Source organism: Pantherophis guttatus, chromosome 3 (genome assembly GCF_059756535.1).
Source record: "Pantherophis guttatus breed Tessera chromosome 3, ASM5975653v1, whole genome shotgun sequence".
Classification (NCBI taxonomy): Eukaryota; Metazoa; Chordata; class Lepidosauria; order Squamata; family Colubridae; genus Pantherophis; species Pantherophis guttatus.
The window spans coordinates 182737299-182762462 of NC_142065.1; the positions used below are offsets into that span (position 1 = coordinate 182737299).

The window sequence follows — 25164 nt, forward strand, 5'->3', positions numbered from 1 at the left end:
GCCAGGGCGGCGACCGCGCAGAAGAAAGAAACCGCGGCTAACTCCGACGGAGCCACAGCCGCAGCCTAGTCCGGCCCATCCGCACTGCGTGCCGAGGCGCGCCGCCCTCCACTCCCCCCTCCTTCTGCTGGGAAACCAATCGACGCCGGGGATGTTAGAGGCTGGGAGGTGGCCGTGTTGCTACAGCAGCGGCCGGGAGCCCGAGACAGGCAGGGAGCGCCATGGAAGAACTGGAGGGTAAGGGCGGGGACTGCGAGAAGAGCCGCGGACCCTTTGCTCCTCCAGGCTGGCGGGAAGAGAGAGAGAGACGCCAGGCCCCGGAGAGGGTGGGGGGGGGGAAGCAAAGGGTAGAAGGCGGGAGGTCACCTCTTAATGCCGAAGTCTCCCCTCCCGGAAGGCGGGAGGAGACTCTTTGCTCCCGGGAAGGAGCCGAGGAGGAAAGACGGGGGTCTCCCGAAGGGTTTGCATCTTCTCCCCCACCCCACCCCATTCCCAGCCAAGGCGCGTCTCCTTCCCGTTAGTTACTGGGCGTGTCGGGGCTGGCTAGCTGGCTGACTGTCTATTCCAGCCGCTGCCCGCATCCCTCCTGCGGTAGCTCGGTTAATGCCGGGGCGTTTGGGACCCCTGCGGTCATTTTGGAGGAGGGATGGCTGGTGAGTTCCAAAACGGGCCTTTCTGCCAGCCAATGTCATTCAGCCCGCATCTTTTTTTCTGCGAGTCGGTCACGCCGAGGTCAGGTTTTGAACTCATTAGATGATAAAAGCAGTTTGTTAGCTACTGCGCTTGGGGCACCCAGGTAGTCACTTGGGGGAGGGGCTGAAAATGGTGAGTGGGTACCTGTAAATGCGCTTTCTTCTTTTTTTTTCTTTTCCCTGCCTATTTGTAATGTATTTTCAGAAGTGGTGATAGGGAAAGTTGGGGCTAGCATGCATCATATGATGAATATTAGCATGGAAATCCTGAGAGAACTGTTTTCAATGTAAGTATGTATTAGAGCCAGTTGAGGGTTTGTATTCAATTAGGGATGCAAAAGAGGGGGGGAAAAAGGAGGGGGATTTTATTGTCATTTGTGGAAAAGGCCTACTAAACCGTTTACTCTTGGAAAGAGCCCTTTGTTGGTTTTGAAAACCTACCCTGTAGTGGAATTGGGTTTGGCAAAGCTTTCTTGCCACATTTAGTCAACAGAATCCTCATTTAATCTAGCCGAGGATGATGACAGCACTATTTAAAGTGTGTTGGCATCTCTGTTGTTCTTTGTGTGGGATTGCCTTGAATTGATTTTCAGCCTCTTTTATTTCATAAATCAAAATCAGCGATGCTTTTCTTATTAATTACGTTTTTAATTTTATATGTAGTGCAAAAGAAAGTGTTTTTTATTAAGAAAAAGAGCAGTCTGTATAAACTTCTTTTAAATTGATGCGCTGAATACAAACTGAAAAACTAGCTGTTATTTTGGTACACAGGATTACTTTAGGTAAATTTGAAAATATGTGAAGATTTATGCATATAGCTAGTTATTTGAGCAATGAATCCCAAATGTATACCTTCAATCTAAGTGTGTGTGGATGTTAAAATATTTATACTAAAAGCAAAAATGCATGTTTTATGAATCTAACATATTTTACATTGATTCAATATCAGAGAATAAAATCTAATTAACAGTATTTCTGGGCTTTCAGCTGTTTTTTTAATGTATTGAGTTTGACAAGGAAAAGGAATGTTAAACTGATCTCACTATGGCATCACACCAGGTATATCTAACAATGCTGTAAGCCTATGAATTTGATTTGGGACTAAATTAATCCCATTTTAATTGTCTGCTCATCAGTTCTCTTCAGAACTGTTGATATTAACTGTATGCCAATTTAGGTAAATTAGTTGATTAGCAGTGCGCCTCTATTCATCTTCTGATGCCATCTAGATGTTTTGTGCTGTGCTTCAATTCTATTAACTGCCCAGCATGGCTGATAGCAATAGAATGTATGAATTGTGTTACAAAACAATTTTTGTAATATGTTCACATTCCTTGGTGAAATTAGTGTTGTGGTTGTGAAGAATATATATAATAGTGATTGCAGGAGAAGAAACAGTAAGCTGAGCTTGGGTTCTGTATAATTTTAAATTTTGGTGCCCTGGGTGACCATGGGTGTCATGGAATATTGCAGTCTAGGGCCTTTATCTGCTGCTGTGGCAGAGGACAGAATAAGAAGACAGGTGAGGAAGAAAAGAAGATAGCATTAAACAGGATGGATAAATAGAGTGGGCAGAAGCAAACCCAAGGGATCAGGGAAGCCTATCCAAAAGAGTAGCTACTTTGTGACAGCTAAAGCAACTGGCCAGAGAATAGAATAGTTTGTCTATTATATTCTAAGCTTGTCTAGGAAAGCCATTGGCATGGTCTAACAGGACACAGCTTTGTATATGGAGGCCTGATGTCTTGTGCACTCAAAAGATGTGTCACCTTTGAGTGTACTTTCTCCTATTTTGATTGGAAAATTGTTAAAACCATGAGTTTGTCAACTGTTGAAACCATGCATGAATCCCAGCACTAAAAGGAGGATAGTTTCCTGCTTCCTCCCATTGTGACGCCTATCATAACTTAACCTTTGGTGTCTTTGTGAAGTAAAAGTCAGTATTAATGAAATTTTAGATTTCTAATATTTAAAAATGGAAAAGTCTGAATGTATATTAGAACAGTTGAAGATGACCAAACTATCATAAGTACTATTAAAATAAACCTAAGTCAAGAACATAGGATGAATGTTAAGTATTTTTGGTTTTAAAATTGTTTTTATTACTGGACAAGAATAGATTCTAGTGTGATGTTTTCAGAAAAACCTGTCTACAAAGAGTACGGAGCCAAACAAGCCAAACAAACCTCAAGATACCATACTTGAATCTAACTGTTTTTGTATATAATAGTGCTCAATGCACAAAGCCCCCCATTTGAAAAACTTTTATTTCCCCCCCCCCAATCAATTATACCCATATTGTTTATTTATTTTTTTACAGAGTTTTGGTCTAACTTCTCTGTCAAATTTTATCCTGTGGATTATACAGATATTTATACAGAAACGAAAGAAAGTATTCACTGCCCAAAGTCACTGATTTGAAATAAAGATCAAAGATGTTCATATGTGTTAGTAAGTTCTAAGGTAAATCATTTATTTAGATTTATTTAAAAGGATACTGATTCAGTTTAAGCTAAGTTATTCACTTAGGAACATTATTCAGATGCACAGATATAAAAATAGGGAAACCTAACTTGGCAGTAATATGCATATGTATAACCACTGTAACATGATAGCTTTAAAAAAGGCAATACAGTTCTATTTACTGTCAATAAAAGTATCATTTCTAAATTCTAGTATTAGTGCCACCCTATTGCCTTGAGTCAAATCACACTTTAAATATTATGTCAAGATCTGGGCTACATTTTAGAAAGGATTCAAACAGATTGGAATTAACTCAGAAAAGGGCAATAAAAATGATCAGTGAACTAAAAATTCATATTTTGAGGGAGAAAAATATTTATTTATTTATTTATTTTATTTATTTATTTATATTGCCCCCTATTCACCCATTGCGACTCAAGGCGGCTTACAGAATATAAAACCACATTTAAAACAATAAAATTAATAAAAAGAATCAAATAAATTAATATAGTATAATATAATAAAATCACCGCCCCGCCCAGTGACAGCAGATCACACGAGCCATTTAATAGGCTCCATCCCACTTTGGGTCCCCCACGCCCGCTGGCAGAACCAGGCCTTACAGAAGAGTATTAGAGTGGGGGCCATTCTAATCTCTGGGGGAATGATGTTCCAAAGAGAGGGAGCCACCATGGAGAAGGGCATTATTCTGGGTCCCACCAGATGTATATCCGTCAGGGATGGGACCCACAGCATTTCCTGCCTGCCTGCTCTGATGGGTCAGGTAGATGTGACCGGCAAGAGACGGTCCCTCAAATAACCTGGTCCCAAATTAAACAACTGACAAGAATAAAAAAGCCCTTTCCAACTATTTGAAGAATATGACACAGAAAAAGATCTGGTCCCTTCATACTAGAGTGCAAGACCAAATGATTTATTAATTTAAAATTTGTTATAAATACTCAACTCAAACCGACTCATAAAAATGATGGTCTTATACAACAGAAAAGTAGATACCGCTTACATATTAGAAAAACCTTTTAAAAGAAACCAAATTTAAACCATCTTTTCAACTTACTACGTTCCTTTTCAAGTTTCTTACTGATTGCATTTTTAAATATTTATTAAAATAATATTAGAATCTTTTTTTTAAACACAGAGCCTGCTAGAGAGCATGATGGACCTCTTTGCTGGATGTGTTCAAACAAGACAGACAACCATCTGTGAGAAAGCAATCCATTTGGATTGCTGCCTTAGGCACAACTTGGACTAAGTGGTCTAAATGGCCCATTCCAATTTGATGGTTCATTATAGCTTTTATTTCGGTTCTAGAATTAGATATAGATATATAGACTGTATGGAATAAGCACTAATACCCTGCACTTACATTTCTTTGAATGACATCCAATTATTTCTCAGAAAAACAATATTACATCTAATAAATGTTTTGATTAGTAAAAGGGAAACAATTTTCACAGATTTTTTTTTTTTTTGTTGGCAGCTTTTCTTCTCAATTTGCTCTAGAGGATTTTCCTATTCTGCTGACAGAAAGTCTACTAGGTCAAGTATCATTTAGCCAGAGAGAAACTCAACAAACACATGGAAATACTTCTATGTTATTTTAAAACCACATTATTTAATGAACCAAAATTGTAGTACAATAAAACGTGTGCTTTACATATTACTGAGTTAAAACAGCCACCAAAAATAAATGAAGGCAAATCACTATAATTTCCCTAAACCATTATAATATGGGCTCATCTAATACGTTGGCCCAAGGCCTGGGAGGACAGTAAGGATTGTATGGCCTCATAAAAGACCAACAGGGTCAAGACAATCTGAACATGGGTAGGACAAAGCAAAAAAAAAAATTCATTGAAGGAACCTGGAACATGCCTACCCTGACAGATTAAAAATAATCAGAAATAGACCCACAAATAACATGTCCCTGTGCCATGCAGAAATTTATAGATAGTAACCAGCACCTTGAATTAACACCTGGAAGCCTGCTGGGAGTCAGAACAGCTGACAAATTAGTGGTGTCACATGGTTCTGAACCAGTTACTGTATATCTACTACATAGTATTCAAGGAAAATCCTATGTATACACTTAGGAGTCCAAGCAAGGGGCAACCAAGGCATGATTGTGAGCAAGGCCTTTCTGGTTTGTACAGGGAGGCAGAGGTAATGATGAACGAATGTAATAGATAAAAGATGCTGTAAATGAAATCTCAGGTTCAGGAGAATAGTAAGCAAAGGGGGGAAAAATCATCTGAAATATAAGAGTAGATAAAAGGAGACTGGCAGAATATCGGGATCAATATCAACCCTTCAAAGTGTACCAGGTCAGGAAAACAGATGCTGCAAAGATTACTGGAACTTTATAGTAATGTATTGGGTATTCTGCCAGAATTTCTCTGTTTTCCCTTATACCAATAAGAATCAAGGCAGGATTATTTAAGCTTCTTTCTTACACTTACTCTCCTAGGATTACATTTTTTTACAGACCTTTTTATCCATTAACAGCCCTTGCAGTTCTCCGACTATACTCTGCCTTTCTCTACACAATCCAGGAATGGATGCAGTTGGTGTAGATTTCTACACCAGGGGTCACCAACCTTTTGGACCTCAGGGACCACTAAATTCATAATTTTAAATCCTGCGGACCACTAATATGATCTGGTTAATGACCGGCTGGGTGGGCATGGCTACGTGGTCATCTGACTGAATGGGCATGGCCAACTCGATGTCACTCATGTTGAGGGGCGCCTCGATGGCCTCTACTCGCCCCTCCCGTCCCAGCCACTCCTCGCCTGCCTGCCCGGCCTCCTTAGGGCCCCAACAGGAAGCAGTTGTTGGAGCTAAGCAGCGACCACGAGAAAGAGTTGGCAAAACAGCAGGCTCAGTTCAAATTGGATCTGGCCGAAAAGGAGGCTCAGCAGAAGCACCTCACTGAGGACCACGAGCATAGGCTTTCCAAGCAGAGGGAAGACCTGTGGGAATGCAAGGCCACGAACCGGAATCTGGATGCTGAGGTGGTCAGCCACTTCCAGGCCATGATGCAGTCCCACTGGAACGAGGCTGTCCGGCTCTTCGCCACCAGTGGCGCTTCTCTCCAGCCTTCGCCCAAAGCCCCGCATCAGGAGGTTGAAGCAGACCTCAAGTCAGAATTTCTGCCCCCCTCCAATCCACACAAAAAGACCCTTAAGAGACTCTCTACAGCAACATAAACTTTCATTGCATATATCCGGCCCAAGGGCCATAGCTTGAGGACTCCTGATTTAGTACAATATAAAAAAATGCAAATAATTTTTCTGCGGACCACCAAAATTTTCTCATGGACCACCAGTTGGTGACCGCTGTTCTACACCATTCAGACACCTTTCAGGTTTACTCAAGGGGGGAGGGTCCCAATCTTCACACAAAGCTAATTGGGGTAGAAGGGACGGAAAAGGCAGACTATTACATGACTATTACCCTTATAATGCCGGATTCGTTTCATTATGAAATGTTCAGTCACATTAAGTAGGCAGACTTCCAGTATTGATTGTGTGCTTCTGAATAAAGTATGGCTCTGGATTCATATCACTTTTCCATATACTGATGGCTGCTAATGCTTTTTGGCCTGCCAATGTCATTGTATATATTTGCATTATGACTACATTGAGGGAATTAAAATGAGACCTTATGCAAGATTTCCAAAATTGTAAGAAATTTTGGTATTCATATGCAAAGACTTAAATCATTTATTACTTTGTGGTACCTATGACTGCCTGTGTTATATTTGTTAAAGGGCCAGTGTGACTTCTTGATCAGGATGGCTTGATTCAAATTTGAAGTTATATTTCCTCATTTAACTTTGAAGTTAAACATCCTGAAATTGGAATTTTTATCCAAATATGCAAAAAGTTATTAATTATGCCATTGATCTGGTATAGTTGAAGAAATAGAAGCCTTTCTTAGGTAATTAAGTGATCAGCAGGATATTTGAAAAGTGAAAGCTGTAAGAGAATTGTAGAAGTCATTTAAACCAGAGACCAGCACACCTTCATTGAAGTGCTACTAGAGGTAAAAACAAGTCTAAAAGGGAGAGATGTTACAGTCCCTCTTCAGATTTATACCAATTATAATACTGTATACATTTAATCATGGGGGTGCAATGGCTAGGTGGTTAAGGACACTGAGCTTGGCAGCTGGAAAGTTGACAGCCCTTGTTCGAGGCTCAAGCACCACTCAACAGTCGCTACCATTCATGCCCCAGCCCCTGCCCACCTAGCAGTTCAAAAGCAAGCAGATGCAAGTAGATTAATAGGTACCACTTCAGTGGGAAGGTAACAGCGTTCCATGTGCCTTTGGCATATAAACCATGCTGGCCACATGACCATGGAAAATGTCTTCAGACAACACTGGCTCCCTCAACCAAGAAACGGAGATGAGCAACATGACTGGACAGGGACATCTTTACGTTTACCTATGCACTTAATCAGTATAGCACACAGTTTAGGTTACGGCAGTATGTGTATTTTTGAGCTTAAGATGGTGAGGTAATGGGGTGAATACCTTAAGTTACTTGAGTTAAACAAAGAGGCCTTAGAATTTGTTTTGTTGAGCTGTTAGTTTTTCAAGTGGTCTTGCCTCTCCTCTTCTGAGTAAGCATTCTTTGTGTCATAATGTCTATGGCTGAGTATAAAGTTTATCTGCCACTGAGAATGTACATATAGAGATGCGTATGGATGAATGCCTTTGAGAAAGTGGAGGAGGGACAGGATTTACTTGCCTACCGGAACACCATTTTCCCTTTCAGTCAAATGTTTGTTGTGTCTAATTGATTTCTATCTGAGTTACTGCTTTATTTTCTTTGGAAAATATATTTAGATTAGTATCTTTTTAGTTTGCTCCTACAAACTCCAGTTCAACTCATAAAACTGAACTATTATAATAAGTTAGATGTCCCATTAAAAAGTTTAAATTTGTTCTAATCTATGGATATTTATTCTAATTTGACATTCATTTAGAACATTATCTACAGTTCTTTAAAAAATATGTTGAGTATTCTTTTTCGTGCTTCCATTTTTTCTGGAGGTGAGGAGGGTATTCTTAGATCTTTTAAGCCAAGAATCATGTGGTCCCAGAACGCAATTCCTATTATTTCTGCCATGAACTGGCCTACTTTAAAGTGCTGGCAAACATGTTATGTTGTGAATTATGAATAAAAACATTTGTCTGCTTCCTTTTCTATATGTATATACAGAAATCTATGGCTGCAAATCTAACATCCCAAATGTTTCAGCTTCATTTTTAATAACATTTTTTAAATGTGTGTGGTTACATGCATATAATGTAATTGTGTCCTTTATGCACATAATTCACTATACATGGAAAGATTGTGCATAAAAGATCATTCATGATTTCATTCTTTGTATTACATCATTGAAAAACAAAGGAAATATTTAGCTTCCTAATGGATTACTTGTTTTTGGCAAATAAAACTGCAGTTGGTTGGAAATATGCCAACAGTAGTAGTTCAGAGATAGGAGATTGTTGAAAGCAAATACAGTACTGCTGTTGTTCAATCACATAGAAATTATTGAATATTGTGAAGGACTATCTGTTACCATTATGCCAAAAGAACATAATACATATCCCAGATTGGTTGAAAATCATTAAAAGAAATTAGTTTCTTTTAAAAATAGTGATTTATATTTGGATAAGTGGTTAACATTGTAAAATATAAGTTTATAAGCAATTATTTTCTTAACATTATTTTGAAAACCTAAGATAAAAGCATATACTCAAGATTCCCTGAGTATGAGCAATAACTGTATGAGCTATTTATTAAATAATTATTTTCTTTAGGAATGTAGTAGACCTTGGCAGAACTGACTAATATCTGCCCAGTTCCACATTCTTTTTGGGGAAATAATGGCACTCAAATTCCTCTGGCAATCATCTGTGACTTACAGCTTCTTTGCATTGCCTGTGAAACTTTGTTTTCTAGTCAGATAAGCTTAATAGCTTATTATTCACTTGATAATGAAACATTCATTTTATATCTCCCTCAGAAAACTTTGGATATTGATATTATTAACATATTGCTAGGAAATTATGGTTTTCCTTTTCTTTTCTTCTTTTTATGGATTTTCCAGATAATTCCAATATAGAATCCAAAAATTATATGTGACTGGAGAGTACCATGAGTTGCTTTATCATCCTTTGTTCAGTCTGTTATATAATACATAAATATTAATACATTTTATTATGTCTGTTTGCAGTATGATCAAAAACACTTCAGTCCTTTGTGCTTCCAAAATAATTCATTTTCTTGCCCGGTTTAATTATCAAAACATTCTGAATGATGTGCTACGCTTTGTTTCAAAAAAAAAATAAAAAATGGAGTACTATCTACTCTACCCTTTCCTAAATTAAATAAGCACTAATTTTTTTGAAAAAGAAAACATATGGTACTGTTGTTTTAATGTTTAATGGGAAGTATGGCATGCAGAATACAAAACAATAAAAGAATGTCTCTTTCCAGATTCTTGTATTTTTGAATTCCTTGATTTCACCATTCAAGTCCTTCAAATTATCTATACACTTATCTAGTTGTTTTTTTTTTTATTATTATTATTATTATTATTATTATTATTATTATTATTATTATTATTATTCTATCAGGGAATCTTTCCAAGGACTATAAATTTATCAGTACTGTAGACAAAGCTTGGAAAAAGAGTATGTAATGCTTAGAAGTAAGAAATGCAAAGTAGTTCCATCTTTAAAGAGCATTTTCTGAAATAAATCTACAAGTTCACAATTATAATTATAGTTTAGCTTAAGTATCAGCCCATTTTAAGTAGACCAACATATTGTTGTTGGCCAAGAAATGTTAAGTAGGATTTCTATTGCCTCAACAATTGTGTGTATCTTTCTTTTTCAGATTATAAAAATGCACAACAGCCTGAAGAATTATTACCATGTCGGATTTGTGGAAGGACTTTTTTTTTACCTGCATTAGTAAGTACGAGTATATGAGTATAATGTCAGATGAGTTTATTTAAATCAAGATGAGAAATGATAGGTGCCCTGGTGGCGCAGTGATTAGAATGCAGTATTGCAGGCTAACTCTGCCCACTGCCTGGAGTTTGATCCTAACAGTGCTGAAGGTTGACTCCACTTTCTATCCTTCCAAGGTCAATAAAATGAGAAGCCAGATTATTGGGAGCAATAAACTAACATTTGTAAACCACTCAGTGATGCTGCAAAGCACTATGGAGCAGTATATAAGTCTAAGTGTTATTTCTATTATTATTGCTATGATGGGATTTTTTAATGCAACAGTTATATGCTGTTTCGTAAAAGGCAGAACATGTCCCCATCATCTTTTTCTCTGCTTTGTATAGAAGAACAGAGCTTTTTATCTGCCAGCTTTCAGCCCATTTTTTTTAAAGAAGCTTCAGAAGTTCTCTCTCTCCTTTTTCCTCTTAGGTATAGGTGAGTGGGAAGGCTGGTTAAGCAACTAGTTACCTCTGACCTTGTCAGAAGGTCCAATAATGCAAAAGCCTCTGAGCTGCCATTTATGTTTGCAGCATTCCCTCAGCAACAGGAAGACTGCTTGTTCACTTCAGCCTGTAGAGAAGTCTCCAGGAGACAGGAACTGAGCTTCTGCAGAACCTTGTTGAGTAAAGTAATTTCAGTTCATCCTTTGTGCTCTTTTTCACAAGGGCTACTCCATACATGATATTGCTTAAGTGCAGGGAACATTATGAATAAAGAAGCCCTTTCCCAAACTAAGGTCTCCAAGACAGCCTTTATTGCTCTAGCCATAGCATCAAGGTCCTGACCCAAGGAATCTCTAAAGGGGGTGTTGTGACCCAAGCCTAAGTAGGTAGTAATCGACGCAAACAGTTCCAAAACAAACAGACTTTATTAGAACAGCTGAGAATTAATTCATTCTCAGTGTAGTCAAAACTAAATTAAAACAAGCTCTTCATAACACAAATTCTTCAGTCTAATCACCAACCTTGGTATAATTAGGCAAACTGCCAAAGGCTTCTCTTGGCAAAAGTTCAAAAGCAGAAGATGCCATCAAGAGATAAGTGCAGCAATACTATCAAAGTTGTTTTCCGACAAACAGCCCAAGAGCCGTTGCTGGTCTTTTAAGCCTTATGGTAGGGGCCAAACATCTCTTGGCCCTACTCCCGAGACGTCCTCTTTGCTTTAGCTGCTCTTGCCTTCTGGCAGCTCTTCTCATACGTGCACTAGGAACAGGCTCCTCCTGTTCCTCTGCCTCTCTACTGTCAACCTCTGGAGGCTCCGGAGTCCACACATCACTCCCCGATGGCCCTGGTCCCATCTCTGCCCGTGCCTTCCCCAGCCTCCAGGACTGGCCCCTGTTCTTCCTCAGCCTCATCGCTGTCCGACTCCACTGCTAACTCTGCAGGCTGCTGGCGAACCACAACAGGGGGGCTGGAAGCTTACTTGTGGAAAAAGTGCCGAATTTTGTCTGATTCTGTATTTTGGTAGAAGCCTTGGTATTTTCTATGAGTTCTTTAGTGTAATTTGAAGGTCTAGGCAAGATAATGCTTTTTCCTCCATTTATTTGGTCAGTTTTTGGCCTGGGAATATGGTATTATATAAGGCATAATCAACCACTCAAAAGACCCAAAAAGAATGTTCTTCCTTAATGTTCTTCTTCCTCCTTTTTCATGTTCCCATAAGAGCAGGTACAAAAGGACAGCATGAAGGAGAGGCTTATTCAAGATACTTAGAATGCTCAATTCAAGTCCATATTGATACATAGTTCAATATTGTTTCAGTTGAAAATAATATCTATAGTATTGTTTAAAATTGTTTAAAATTAACCCACCGTCCTCATGGTGTTAACTGGGAAATTGCCAGATACCAAAATTCACAAGCAAATATCTTGGTAGGTCTCTGTTTTCCCAGACAATGGAACTTCCATTTCACTGAAATGTTTCCTTAAAAAATTGTCTCTCCTTTCTCCTTTTATGGTTCATCATTTCCATATTTGTGATTTATGCTACTATTACAGACCTTTGTAGAAGCTCTTCTTGATGCCATTTGTTGAATTCCTATCAGGATTTTGACATGGAAGATAGTGTTCTTAATAGTGTTGACCCTGGCCAAGTGTGTAGAAGAGGGAGCTGGCAACTCTTTCAATCAAGTGGAACATCTGGATTTTCCACTCATATAGAATAATTTTGACATTGGAGCCTTATGTTTTGCCCATCTTTTTATAGGACCAAGAGATTCATTATTTTTAATGACCCAGCCTATTCCTGGGTACAGAACTGATTTAAAAACTAACTGTTAGGTTTTCAGGATCAGTCTGAATCATATACAAGTAAGTGTTCAGATAGCTTATTTATAAACCCAGTAATCAAGGCAAAAAATATTAAATATATTAGTAGCCCCTCAAGTCCTACAGCAGCCTTATAATGTCAGGTTGCCTTGTTAGATTTGTGGGTTCTGGTAATGTTATTGGGGCTGGTCCGGGTTATTTTCTTGTACCTGGGTGACATTTTAAAGGCATCAGGTTACTCCCAAATTAGTAAAACCTGTTGCAAGTCAGAAGCTTATTTCAAAAGCTGCTAGCATGTATCTTAGCTTCTCCCCTAAAGGCAGTTTGAATGTGATCTCGGGAGGAATTAATGAAGAGCATTATATTCTAAGAATAGGTACTAATAGCAGAGTCACCCAAGGTATGAAATCATCTCAGCTCCCCGTCTATAGCAAGCAAGAGCTTGCACGGGTTCTAGCCCATAGGAAGATTCTGGAAACAAATGATCTCTTTTAGTGACAATGATGAAAGTATTTCATGCTGCACAGGAGTAAACCACTTCTGTGTTTTATCAAGAAAACCTCAAGGCTAGACAAGACAGTGATTGTCAATACAGTGCCAAATGCTGGGCTCCTTGGGTCAGATGACACTATACATGCTCTTGGGGAAGAACTGAGAATATTTTGGAATAGCAATGGTGCTTAAGATGTAGCCAGATTAAAGCTTTTGGGACATCTATGGTAGTTGCTAATATTGCCCTGCAGAAGTTGCAAATAGACATGAAAAGCATAAAGTGCTTTCTGCTCTGGCCATCACCTTCTAGAACAGGGATGTCAAACACAAGGTCCGCGGGGCCATCCTGGAAAATGTAAGGGGCTGACCCGTGTCACTTTGGCCCGGTCTACCCAATGTAGAGAGGAAACATCAGGCCAGCGTGGCTTTGGCCTGGTCTACCCAGTGCAAGAGGAAACATGCCAGCAGTTTGTGGAGTGGCATCAAGCTGGCCATGCCCACCCAGTTGGTCATGCCCAATCATTTGGCCACGGCCAGTGAGTGGTTTCAAACTGGCCATGCCCACCCAGTCAGCCATGCCTGCCCGGCCCCCCAAGGTCAATCACAGCCCTGATGCAGTCCTCAATGAAGTTGAGCCCTGTTCTAGAATATTGTCTCACCGGAGGCGAGGTCTGCACCACACTCCTCCTCTCCCAGAAGAGCCTGAAAACCTGGCTGTGCCAACTGGCTTGAGGCTCCAACAGAGGCGAACTACCCTAGGAGTAGATTATAGAGAGAACCTCATATAAAGTAAATTAATATAATAAATATACAAGGAGTCCTTGACTTAGGACCATGTATTTAACCATAGTTTGGAGTTAAAATGGTGCTAGAAAAAGTGACTTATGACCTGTCCTTAAATTAGGATCATCACACTATGCTTGCTTTCATATGATTATGATTTGGGCACTTGACAACAGGCTCACATTTATGACAGTTGCAGTGTCCTGCAGTCATATGATTGTGGCTTAGGATCTTCCAGCTGGCTTCTAACAAGCAAACTCAATGCAAGAAAGCTGGATTTACTTAACAGCTAGGGTGATTTGCTTAACAGTCATGGTAAAAATGGTAGTAGAATCAGGTCTGATCATATGATTCTCTTAATGACCACATTGCTTATCAACCAAAATTTCTGGTCCAATTATAGTTGTAGGTTGAGGACATCCTGTAAGCTTTATCTCTTGGGTTCTTTGCTTCTCTTACACGACAAGGAGCTAATAATGAATTTTTTAAAATCCAAATATAAATATTCCACTTTTTAAACCTTTCATTTCACAGAAAAAGCATTCTCCCATTTGCCAAAAAACTGCTGCTAAAAAAAGAAAAACATTTGACTCTAGCAGACAGAGAGCAGAGGGAACTGATATTTCCACAGTAAAGCCTATAAAACCACGGGTAAGTACATAAATGCTGAAATATAGGTATTATTTTTAAAAAACTAATATTGGTTGCAAATATGTTATGAGTTTTTAGGAACTTATCCAAAGTAGTGTACTGTTTTATTTTTTCTTTGGTTAAGGAACTGTTAGTTGTTTTCAGTGTACTTCTCATATAATATTTCTTTTTATCTTGGCATTATCTTTATCATTAACTCAAAATGCTGATTTCAGACATATTGTAAGAATGTATATTACTAGGAATACTAGGGCTGTAGGTTGGTTTTGAGAAAAGGTAGAGGCAAATAATTTATATAGTACTTGTAATAAAATTGAAAACACATGATGTGTTCATTAACTTAACAGGGAAAAGTCAAGCTTGACTAGAAGGAGATACTATTATTTTACCATACTATAGAAGCTATTATATGAGCTCATAATCCTGAAGAATTGCAGCCCATAATGAAAACTAGAGCAGGGTAATATGCCGCTAGGAACAAGGCAAGATTTTGGCATTTGATTGTCTATGATAAGATTTTTTTAAAGAAAACTAAAAAAAGCAGATAATATTATTGTGTTCTATTGAATATTGCTGCATCTCAGAAGCTTAGTTTTCTCCATAAGAGAAAGATACAAAATACATAATTCTACACTCTGTACTAGATATACAGTATTTTGTTGGTTTTGGGTAGACCTAATGCTTTAAATTAATATAGTTATGTATTCCTATATCAGCAGTTAATATAACAGTAAATACTTTTAAGTTTAATGCAGTATCTAATTCAACTATATTGAAATATTGAAAACAAGAAAATAACTCTTCTTAATGACAACAGGGAAAATGCAACAAGCATTCAGAAGAATAGGAAGTGATTATAAGCAGACATTGTTATTACTTGGAGTTCAGCTAGCATGGAATATTAAATTTACTTTTTGTTTGCTTACTTTTCTTTCATAAGTGCTATCATGGCGCTTGTCTCAAAGACTAAATGTAATTTGGCAGATAGCCTGGTTAAAAATAATACAATATTTTTATTCAGCTGGTGTTGTTTGGGTTATTGCGTACTGTACTGAGTACACGAGAAATCACACGTTTTACATTGCAAAACTATGTCTGCTGTCTGTGTTGTCTCCTTAGCCAGAACCTCCAAAGAAACCATCAAGCTGGAGACGAAAGCACGAGGAGCTCATAGCAGCTATAAGAGCAGCCAAAGGAGTAGATCAGGTTCTTAAAGAAGGTGGAAAATTGCCGCCGCCACCACCTCCTTCTTATGATCCTGGTATATAATTTGAATTTGAGATATGTATACATTTTAGCATATGTTCATGCAGCATTATTTTTGAATAGTTACATAGCTCTATCTATCAATCGTACATGATCACCATGCTTGTTTAGGACAGATACCTTTATATCCGAAATCCTCTATATTTGATTTTTTTTTTTTTTTTATTCAGAGAGTAAATCTTTAGGAACACTGGATGCTTTGAAAAAATTAGATTGTACCCATCATGTCTGTTCTGTATATCTGTCTTCTTTATATGCAAAACTTTAATTATATACAGTATATCCTTTATGAATGACTGACCCAGATCTGATACCATGATTCTTTTTTTTATCTTCACACAACGCTCCTCTACTGAATCATTTCTAAATTATTATATAGGAAATAATTGCACATTTACATCAGCAGTAAAAGTGGCATGTTTGTCGTAAATTACTGTTGCCTTGATTATTTGTCATTGATTATTTGTCAGAGGTTTCGCACTAAAACCTTTTACACCTGGAGTTGGAAAGGAACCTACAGGGATTTAATTATTTGGCTTTTCTCTTGCTTCCCCATGTGTGACCACAAGTAAGACCTTGTTCAGTCTAATTGTCCTAGGGAAAGAATTCAGACAACTGTATAATTGAATCTACTTTTTAAATCAGTTTTAAACTTCCATTAAAAAAAAAAACAATACCCACCACTTTTGATTTTTCCCCTGACTCTGAGCTAAAGCCAGCCGTCAGCCAATACCTTTTACTCATCCCATACAAACATGGGAGTCCTGTATTGTTGTATGAAACTAGAGTTGCTGTAAAAACTATGTGGTTGCAAATATACTGGTATCTTTCCCTCATCACACTTTGCAAGCATTTCTGTAATTGAAACAGAAGAAACAGAAGAACTTTTATTTTTTTCTTTGCAAACACTTAGATGGATGGACACAGGTTGTATTTATATATGTGTGTGTGTGTGTGTGTGTGTGTTTTTCTTTTAGCCAGGTTTTTCCTATGTAACCAAGGTTTTTCTGCAGCCCTAGCTCAGTGGAGTCACATCTACTCGATTCTGGGCTTTTTTTCCTTCTGGCAGCCAGCAGGCCTTTGCTGCCTGGTGAGAGACCAGGCAATCAATCAATCAATCAATCAATAACAACAGCACAGAGTCTGCTGTCTGTCAGCAAGAAACAAAAAGCCCACAAACTTGTGAATGAGATTTCACAGAACCAGGGCTGCATAGCTTACGTAGGTAAAACCTGGCTAAAAAGAATATGCACATAAAAGCATATATAGATAGATAGATAGATAGATAGATAGATAGATAGATAGATAGATAGATAGATAGATAGATAGATAGATATAGATAGATAGATAGATAGATAGATAGATAGATAGATAGATAGATAAAAAAAAAAATATTAGCACATATGGAATAGAAGTGATGGGCTATTTAGTTACCACTGAACTCTGAAGCAGCTCAGTGGGTGGGATGTAGTTGGAATCTGTTCCTTTAAGAGTTCTATTGATTAGATGGAAGAGAACTGATTGGTTCCCTGCTTATTCTCAGAATTTTGAAATAAGACTCAGAGATCTGGAAATTGTGAAGGTAGACAGAAATATAGTGAAGCTTGTTTTTAGCTGGGTGGTTAAAAGAAAATAATGGAGCGTTCCAGAAACTTGATAATTTACATACATTCTAGAGATTGATGTACTGTATTTCCCCCTCCACTCCCCTGCAGAATTTATATAGTCCTATGAAATATTCAACACACACACAGACATATATTTTTGGTGGAAATAGCAGCTGTTATAAATGTTATGACATCAGGATATTAATTCTAAGTCTTTCTTGGGAGCAAAATTGTGGTTAATTGAGTGAATGAAGTAATGAATAGCCATTACTTTGTTATATATCTGTATCTGTCGAATATAGATTATATTCAGTGCCCATACTGCCAGAGGCGATTTAATGAAAATGCAGCTGATCGACATATCAATTTCTGCAAAGAACAGGCAGCACGTATTTCTAATAAAGGGAAAGTGGTTAGTGAAGTTAAAGGGAAGCTTCCTGCTCGAACACAGGTAAATAAATTTACTATCCATCATTTCATTCTTTTAATTTTACTGCTTTAAAAACAAACATGTTTTAAAGTTAAGTCATAACTTGATAGTTCTTGAAACTTGCCTCCAAAAGTTGTGAATGTTCCAACACTGAAATGGTATAGGGTTTCCTGACTAAAGAGGGGGTTAGACTAGAAGTCCTCTAAGGTCCCTTCTAACTTCTGTTATTCTATTCTATTCTATTCTATTCTATTCTATTCTATTCTATTCTATTCTATTCTATTCTATTCTATTCTATTCTATTCTATTCTATTCTATTCTATTCTATTCCATTCCATTCCATTCCATTCCATTCCATTCCATTCCATTATTTCTTTTGGATATTTAAGAAACGAAAACAATCTGACAAAATCTAGGAAGGAACAAAGACACCAGGAGTAATTAATTAATACAGAACCCATACATACTACCTTTTATAAGCCTTTATGGGAAGTTGAACATTACAGATAGGACATTATTTTAATCTATTTTAGCTTTCATTGAAGAAATAAAAAGGCAAACAAATATTAAAGTCTAATCACTTTAACTTAAATCATTTCCCAAAAGTACCTTGTTTGCTTTGAAGTCTTTTCAATGTCCTCTTTATTATGCAGAATATGCCAGAGTATTTAATCACATAAATAATTTATCTAGAAGTAGGCTTATCTTCCATTAATTTATATAAACCTCCATTAGTTGTTATCCAAGATCATGGCTGTCACAGCATCCTTATGGTAATAGACTCCATAATTTAATCATGACAGATTTTCAGTGGCATTAATATCTATACTTGCGATAAGTTTAGAGTCATTTCCATTCTTCAGAGGGGGAAGTAAGAAACAAAGGTTAGCCAAGCCAAGCCATACATTCCATATGTATTCCAATACCAATTTTACTTTACACTTCTATTACATAGAATTTATCTAGATTCAGTGTGAAAGCTCAGTGTTCAGTGTTAAAGCTCATGCTTTACATATTTATCATTATATTAATTAGGGAGGGGGTGAGGAAAAGGAAGGGAGGAGTCTCCTCTTTAGAGATCTTGGAGAACTACTGCTACAGTGTAGAACAACCATCAGAGCCTAGGACTCTCTATATGTGTTGAATATAATTCCTGGACACTGTGACCATTCGTCTGTGGTTTGATGGATGTGCTGGTTTCTTCTTGTTATATTGCAATACTTTTCCTCGTTGGAAGTTTCTCCTTGTTGGAAGTTATCATGCTTGTTAAAAACAAAGTAGCATGCTTTAACTGTAATATATAAAAAGGGTAGGTAGTCTGCCTTAAATATGGGGCACTAAAAATGTAACACTGAATCAGCATGATGGTTGAAGGTTATTTAACCTGTTAAATTACTGGCTTAATGATATCATATTTGTTATTTCAGTACAAGACACCAACAGTAAAGAAGATACCTTCTTCAGGGCTAACACCGCCAGCCTTATCACGCTTACCACAACCAAGTAATGAACATGTGTGCATATGTGTGTGTGTGTGTGTGTTTCCTTTGTCTGGAATTTTGTAATTAGGCATTCTCTTGTAGCTCCCTCAGCAGAGGAAATTTAAATCTTAAAACAAATTTAGCCCAAGCTGCTAGAAGTTAGGATAGATAGTGCTAATACAGATGAACCTCTAATATGCAGAATGTGAATGAAGTTCTGATCATATGTTTGAGGTGATTATCTGCCATAATAAACATTTTAAGTTCTTCTCTGCAACGACATCTCAATAATTAAAATGACAATTTCAAGATGCTTTTTTAAAAACTGAGATGAATAATTTTGAAAGCAGTTGTGCTGTTTTCAGTGTCCTGCTTCATAAGATTCCTGGGAGAAGAATGAACAAGTGAGTTGAGTAGTCACTGCTATATTAATGTCTCGTTTATCTCCCTACCTTTCTCTCATTGCTTCTCCTGGCTTGTTAATACTATAGAAGGAAATTGTTAGCATTGGAATCTCATTTCTAATCTTGTATAAAAGAGTAGGACAAGGGTCTTATTTTTCAATGCCATTTAAAATATTAAACTTGCTGACTTAATATTGCCCTTTATTTCTGAATAAATGAGTCACAGTGGGGGGGAGGGATCCTATGGTGGTCTGAAATCTTAAGAGTGGCAACCAAATCCATCTAAACGTTACTGCTAAATTGTAATTCTTCATGTGAAAGAAAAAGAACAGTAAAACATCCATAGATTGAGAGAAAATACTTTTGATTAAATTATAATTAAGTTAGATCAAATTTAGCATTTTCCTGAGTATCAACTTGATTTTCTTGGCCTCATGCTCAACTTTTTGAGGTATGACTGTATTAATTAGATTGTACCCATCATGGTACAATCTAATTTTGGCAATTTTTCTATTAGGCTTTGCACTGAGGTCTTAGACCGTACATAAAGATATGGAAATGTGGAAATTCAGTCTTGTAGTGAAAGAAACAATGTTTTTCATGTTTTCATGACAAGGTTCCTCTGCAAATAAAACACTGTCTCCAGGTGGACAAGTGGGAAACAAAATCCAGAGTTCTCCAGCTCATAAAAACGTAATGAAAGTGAGTCCACAAATAGGGTAAGTATATTCTTAAAAGAAATCTGACAGTGGGGTTCACAGGACAAGATGCTGAAAGTTTCTAGAACTATACTTGATCTGCTTTCATTTCCATGGAAATCTGATAATAATGTATGCAAAATCCAACTAGTCTGCATTCCCTGATGAGAACATTAGAAGAAATGAGATATTGAGTGTTCCTATCAATGAATTATAGTCATTCATTAAATGGTAGTTATGCCATTTAAGTGGCAGTGAGAATTCTGAAAGCAAAAGCAACTCATATCTCAGATATGACCCCATGTGGTTGCCTTAACCGCATTTTCTGTATCTCAAAATATGATTTGAAGCTGTTTTGGGTTACAGATAACTAAATATTTGATTTAATCTTAGCCTTAAAAAGGTCTATTCCTATTCCATTCTTAAACTCAGAGCCAGGCTAATTTCTGAGTCATTACCAGACAGTCTATATCAAAATGTCTTATAAATGTATCCGTTCCCATGAATGATTTGATTAAGGTTATAAATGGATTTCAACTATCAATAATTAATGATTTGCTATTGAATATTCTTTATAATCCTGAGATAACATTTCTCAGTGACTGTGTAGCTGTGTTAATGCATATAAAATTACAAATGATTTTCATTACAAGTTGGATAAAATTATTTTAAGAGGTTTAATGGCTTCAATCATTTGTTGTATCACCTGTACTTTAGGCACCTTTGGCACACTTTAGGAGTGATTAAATTTTAAATTGCTTCCTTCTACTTCTGCTTGTAGCATTCTGTATTATGGCTTGTGCAATTTTTTTTTTTTTTTTTTTTTAATTTGATTTATATGCCGCCCTTCTCCGGAGACTCAGGGCGGCTTACAGTGCGTTAAGCAATAGCCTTCATACTTTTGTATATTTATACAAAGTCAGCTTATTGCCCCCACAAACTGGGTCCTCATTTAACCTACCTTAGAAAGGATGGAAGGCTGAGTCAACCTTGAGCCTTGGAGAGATTCGAACCAGCAGTAAATTGCAGGCAGCTGTGTTAATAACAGGGTGCTTTAAACCACTGTAGTACCAAGGCTCTTTTTTCAACAAGATACAGCATTTTTCAGGGCAAGACAAGACCTCCATCTATCTGTTGTGAGGGGTGGGCAAAGGAGAAAGCTTACCCACTTTTTCAGGTTGCAGCTCCAAATATTTCATTTATAAATGCAGCCATCATTTAAAACAGTTTGGGCTCTGATATTTTGCTTGGCTCTGCTTGCTAACCCTTCTTCTATCTCTTTAATGCTTTCTCACCTGTGGTGATACTATAGTTTTGAACATTTTGAATAAAGAAATGTTGAGCCTCTTGATTAACCTCCTATTTCTTTTACCAGCTGGAGGTGTTTTCTCCTTTGAAATAAAACATTTGATTGTGTTCAATTTCTGGATGATAAAGAAATTAAAGAGTAAAATAGTTTGTCTTTATCCTCTAGATGGCAACATGTAGCTTCTGTATAAAAAGTGGATAATGCTATCAAAAGCAGGAAATTTTAAGAAATGAATTTCTGATCTTATATAAAAATCAGACAATAATTTGAAGATGATAATAAATAATTTGAGTTTGGATAAATTCCAGCTGTTCTGTTTTGTTATAAATTGTTGTGTGAGACAGATAGTGCTTTTAACGCACAATATTTTTTAATCTCTCAAACATTGTTTTGTGTTTTCTGAATAATTTGATACTTAATATTTTTATTCTACAGCGCAAACCCATGATAAAGCAAAGGACTTGATTTACATTAAATAAGCGTACGATTCTGCATTTTTGAAAAGGATGAACTGCGCAATTTAATTGCAATGATATAAAATGACAATGCCAGGAAAGTGCATAGTGATTTTGCAAATTTTCTTTAGCAAACTCTTGCATTAATACTAGTAACAATGACTGTTTCCTAAACTTTTATCAATTAGTGCCAGGCACTCTAACTTTTGTAATTTTTGTAATTGTGATGATAAACTCTTGATTTAATGGACAAAATCTGCTGATGAACAAGGATATATGCTGAGACATCAGTAGCAGCCAAGAAAAGGCAAAAAGAGGGAAGGAAGGGAAGACTGGAAAAAAACGGGATGGACAAGACAAGGGGATATGTTGTGCTGGAATATCCACAGCAGCTATAGACACTGAAAAGATCCTGGAATAATTAGGCAGGTCTATGGAATATGCTGTGCTGGGATTTGATGTAGGAAAATAGATGCATCTAATCAAGCTTGCCATACTTGTTAGGTTTAGGATAAACCTAAATACTGGCTAACTTTAATTCTGCCTAATTCATTTAATAATAATATATTTTAAGAGGGCCCATGAAACCACGGATGGGAGCATCTACTAATATGACACGAAGCACCGGTCCGGGTATGATGGCAAACAAAAGAAAAGCATTTGGTACTGAAACTTATTCAGCCAGGTAAATTATATTTGCATCTATTGACTTTAATTAAGATGAAGTAATTGCCAGATGAAAGAAAAGGATAAAAATGTGAAAATACAGAGAAAAGCATAAAGGGTCAGATTTGGTTTTTTTTTTTTAAATCAATGAAATTGAACCATTTCTCAGTGAAATGTATCTTGCACTGTACAAGTAAAAAATTCTAATCTAATCAACATAAATGTGGAACTTGACTTAAACTAGTCAAGTTTTTCTGAAAGTCATTATTTTTTTCTCCCCATAGCTTCAGAGCCTTACTGAAATTAAATCTATTCATATTCCTAATAGTCAAACTAGATACCTCACAAGAGAATTGGGATTATAGTGTAAGGATATTCCCCCAGCCAATTTTATTTTACAAAGCAAGGAAGTAGCTGTGGGGAAATTCCTTCTCATTTCTGTTTTAAGTTCTAGGGGACTAAGCCAGATATTTTCTGTTTTGTACTTCTTTGTTAATGTGTATACCAACATATACATATACCAAAATATATTCCATTGGTAATTGGTAAATGTTCCCTGAACATAATGTCCTTAATTTTCAGAGCAACTCAGCAGTTTTAAAAGTGTAAGGGATCCTAATATCCCCAAATTTCCATGTAATGTTTTCTTTAGTCCTTGGCTTCCATTTTATATGTGAATTTCTAAATGAGACATAAATGCTTACAGGTAATTCAGGTAATTGGTGCAATGTTTTCCACTGAAAATGTGGAGCATAAAACATTTAGTCAACATAGTAGCAGAATTCTGAAAAAGTTTCCTTTGGGCAAGTTGTTTACTTGAGTCAAAAATTAATATATTAATTCTTTATTACTGAAAAGAATATTTTAGAGATCGCTGAAATACGTATTTCTTTACCTCTAATCTTTGTTGTGTTTATTATTTTGAATTTGTAATGCTTGACATAGGCCCGGATTCGACAGTGGAGACTGTTCATCTATCAATGGAGGAAGTTCAAAAAGCAGTGAGGGAAATTCTCTTGCACAGTTACCAAAATTCTGTTACGAATGTGGTACCAAATATCCAATTGAATCTGCAAAATACTGCTGTGAATGTGGTGTTCGAAGAATGATTTTGTGAATACACCTGTAATGTAAAATGAGAGATAGATTTCTTGCTAAGGCTGTATGAAAATCTCTGCTATACTTTTCCACCGGGATTTGCGCTAAGGCACCATATTATGTTCTGGGCAATTATTTTTTGTTGTGAAATAATATATATAGATATATAAATACGTTGTATATAAATGGTTAGATACATAAAACTGTGCCATTCTAGATGGTATACTTGAGATATTGTTGAAGAATATTTAATGGAGCAAAACTTTAAATCAAGCGCTAAGGTTTTTTGTAATATACATATATATTAATGTTCTTATTCATTTGTAGTTTTTGCCCTGAATCATTTGGTCTAAAGAACGTGTTCCAGTAGAAAATATGTTATACATGGAAATATTGATTGATATTTGGTTGATAACCTAGACGAGCTTGTTGATTGACAGTCATACATTTTATTATTTGTATATGTTTAATGTAAATTGAAATTACTAGTTTCACATGTACTAATATAGCTAACTAGTTGGCATTTTACCTGCTTTCTTGTTCCAAAAAGCTATAACAAGTTTTTGTGCACAGATATTTTTCTATGTGGAAAACTTCCCATGTGTTTCATACAAAAAGATTGAGTTGCTAATAAATTAATTAAATTGTCAAATATAATTTAATCATGTTCTTAGGATCAACTTCTTTTCCTAAAAAACAGGTTTGTGATCAGTTTTAAAAGCTTGGCCAATATGGTCTAAGTTAATTTCCTTTTGATTGCTTGAAATGTACCAACAAAAAAGCATTGAATATTTTATAATAACTATGACACACTTGTTTCAGAAAATGATATCCCAATCATGATTTTTCTTCTTCCTATTACTTTGACTTGAGGGTGACTTTACCATTATCATTTCTTACACAGTCCTCTGAAACTAAAACAAAAAGAATTATATTAAACTCAAACTACATTAGTATTGTTACATTTTTTTTTAGTAAGTTTGGTAATAATTTAAGTAAAACAACAAGTCAATTTCCATTTTTTGACCTGAATGATGTAGGATTTTTAATGCTATCTTCATTCTAGTCAAAACCTGCTTGCTGTGGCAGATGACAATTAAAAATGCATTGAGCAAGATTTGTCCCTATTTTGTATATTGGCCAATGGCAAACTGCAATTTTTAACTAAAAGAATTAACAGGTTAATTAGTATAGAATTGTATTTGTGTGTTAAAATTCTCTTTAAAAAACATTCATAAATGTAGTATTCCAGTTCTGTATTGTTACCTAATTTTATGTGTATTAGTGAAAATCAATCTTTAATATCTTAATGTAGATTAGCATTTTTGTTTTTTTATTTAAAATACA

The 25164-nt window shown here is 36.5% G+C and overlaps 1 protein-coding gene across 2 annotated transcripts; it reads left to right on the forward strand.

The window, feature by feature from the left end:
- ZC2HC1A (zinc finger C2HC-type containing 1A) lies at window positions 1-24479 on the forward strand. Of its 2 annotated transcripts, none has more exons than XM_034430008.3 (9): window positions 1-237; window positions 10093-10169; window positions 14287-14403; window positions 15523-15664; window positions 17579-17727; window positions 19134-19209; window positions 20208-20310; window positions 22628-22738; window positions 23665-24479. In XM_034430008.3, the coding sequence occupies exons 1-9, from the start codon at window positions 222-224 to the stop codon at window positions 23834-23836; spliced, it is 963 nt and encodes a 320-aa protein (XP_034285899.1). In that variant the 5' UTR covers window positions 1-221; the 3' UTR covers window positions 23837-24479. The 2 variants fall into 2 exon arrangements, with proteins under 2 accessions (XP_034285899.1, XP_034285900.1); XM_034430009.3 differs by having other exon boundaries at window positions 203-653.
- The last annotated feature ends 685 nt before the right edge of the window (window positions 24480-25164 follow it).

Coding starts and splice junctions, on each gene's coding strand:
- ZC2HC1A (XM_034430008.3), top strand. Junction 14,404..15,522: donor TAAAGCCTATAAAACCACGG/GTAAGTACATAA, acceptor TTGTCTCCTTAG/CCAGAACCTCCAAAGAAACC. Junction 20,311..22,627: donor AAAGTGAGTCCACAAATAGG/GTAAGTATATTC, acceptor ATATATTTTAAG/AGGGCCCATGAAACCACGGA.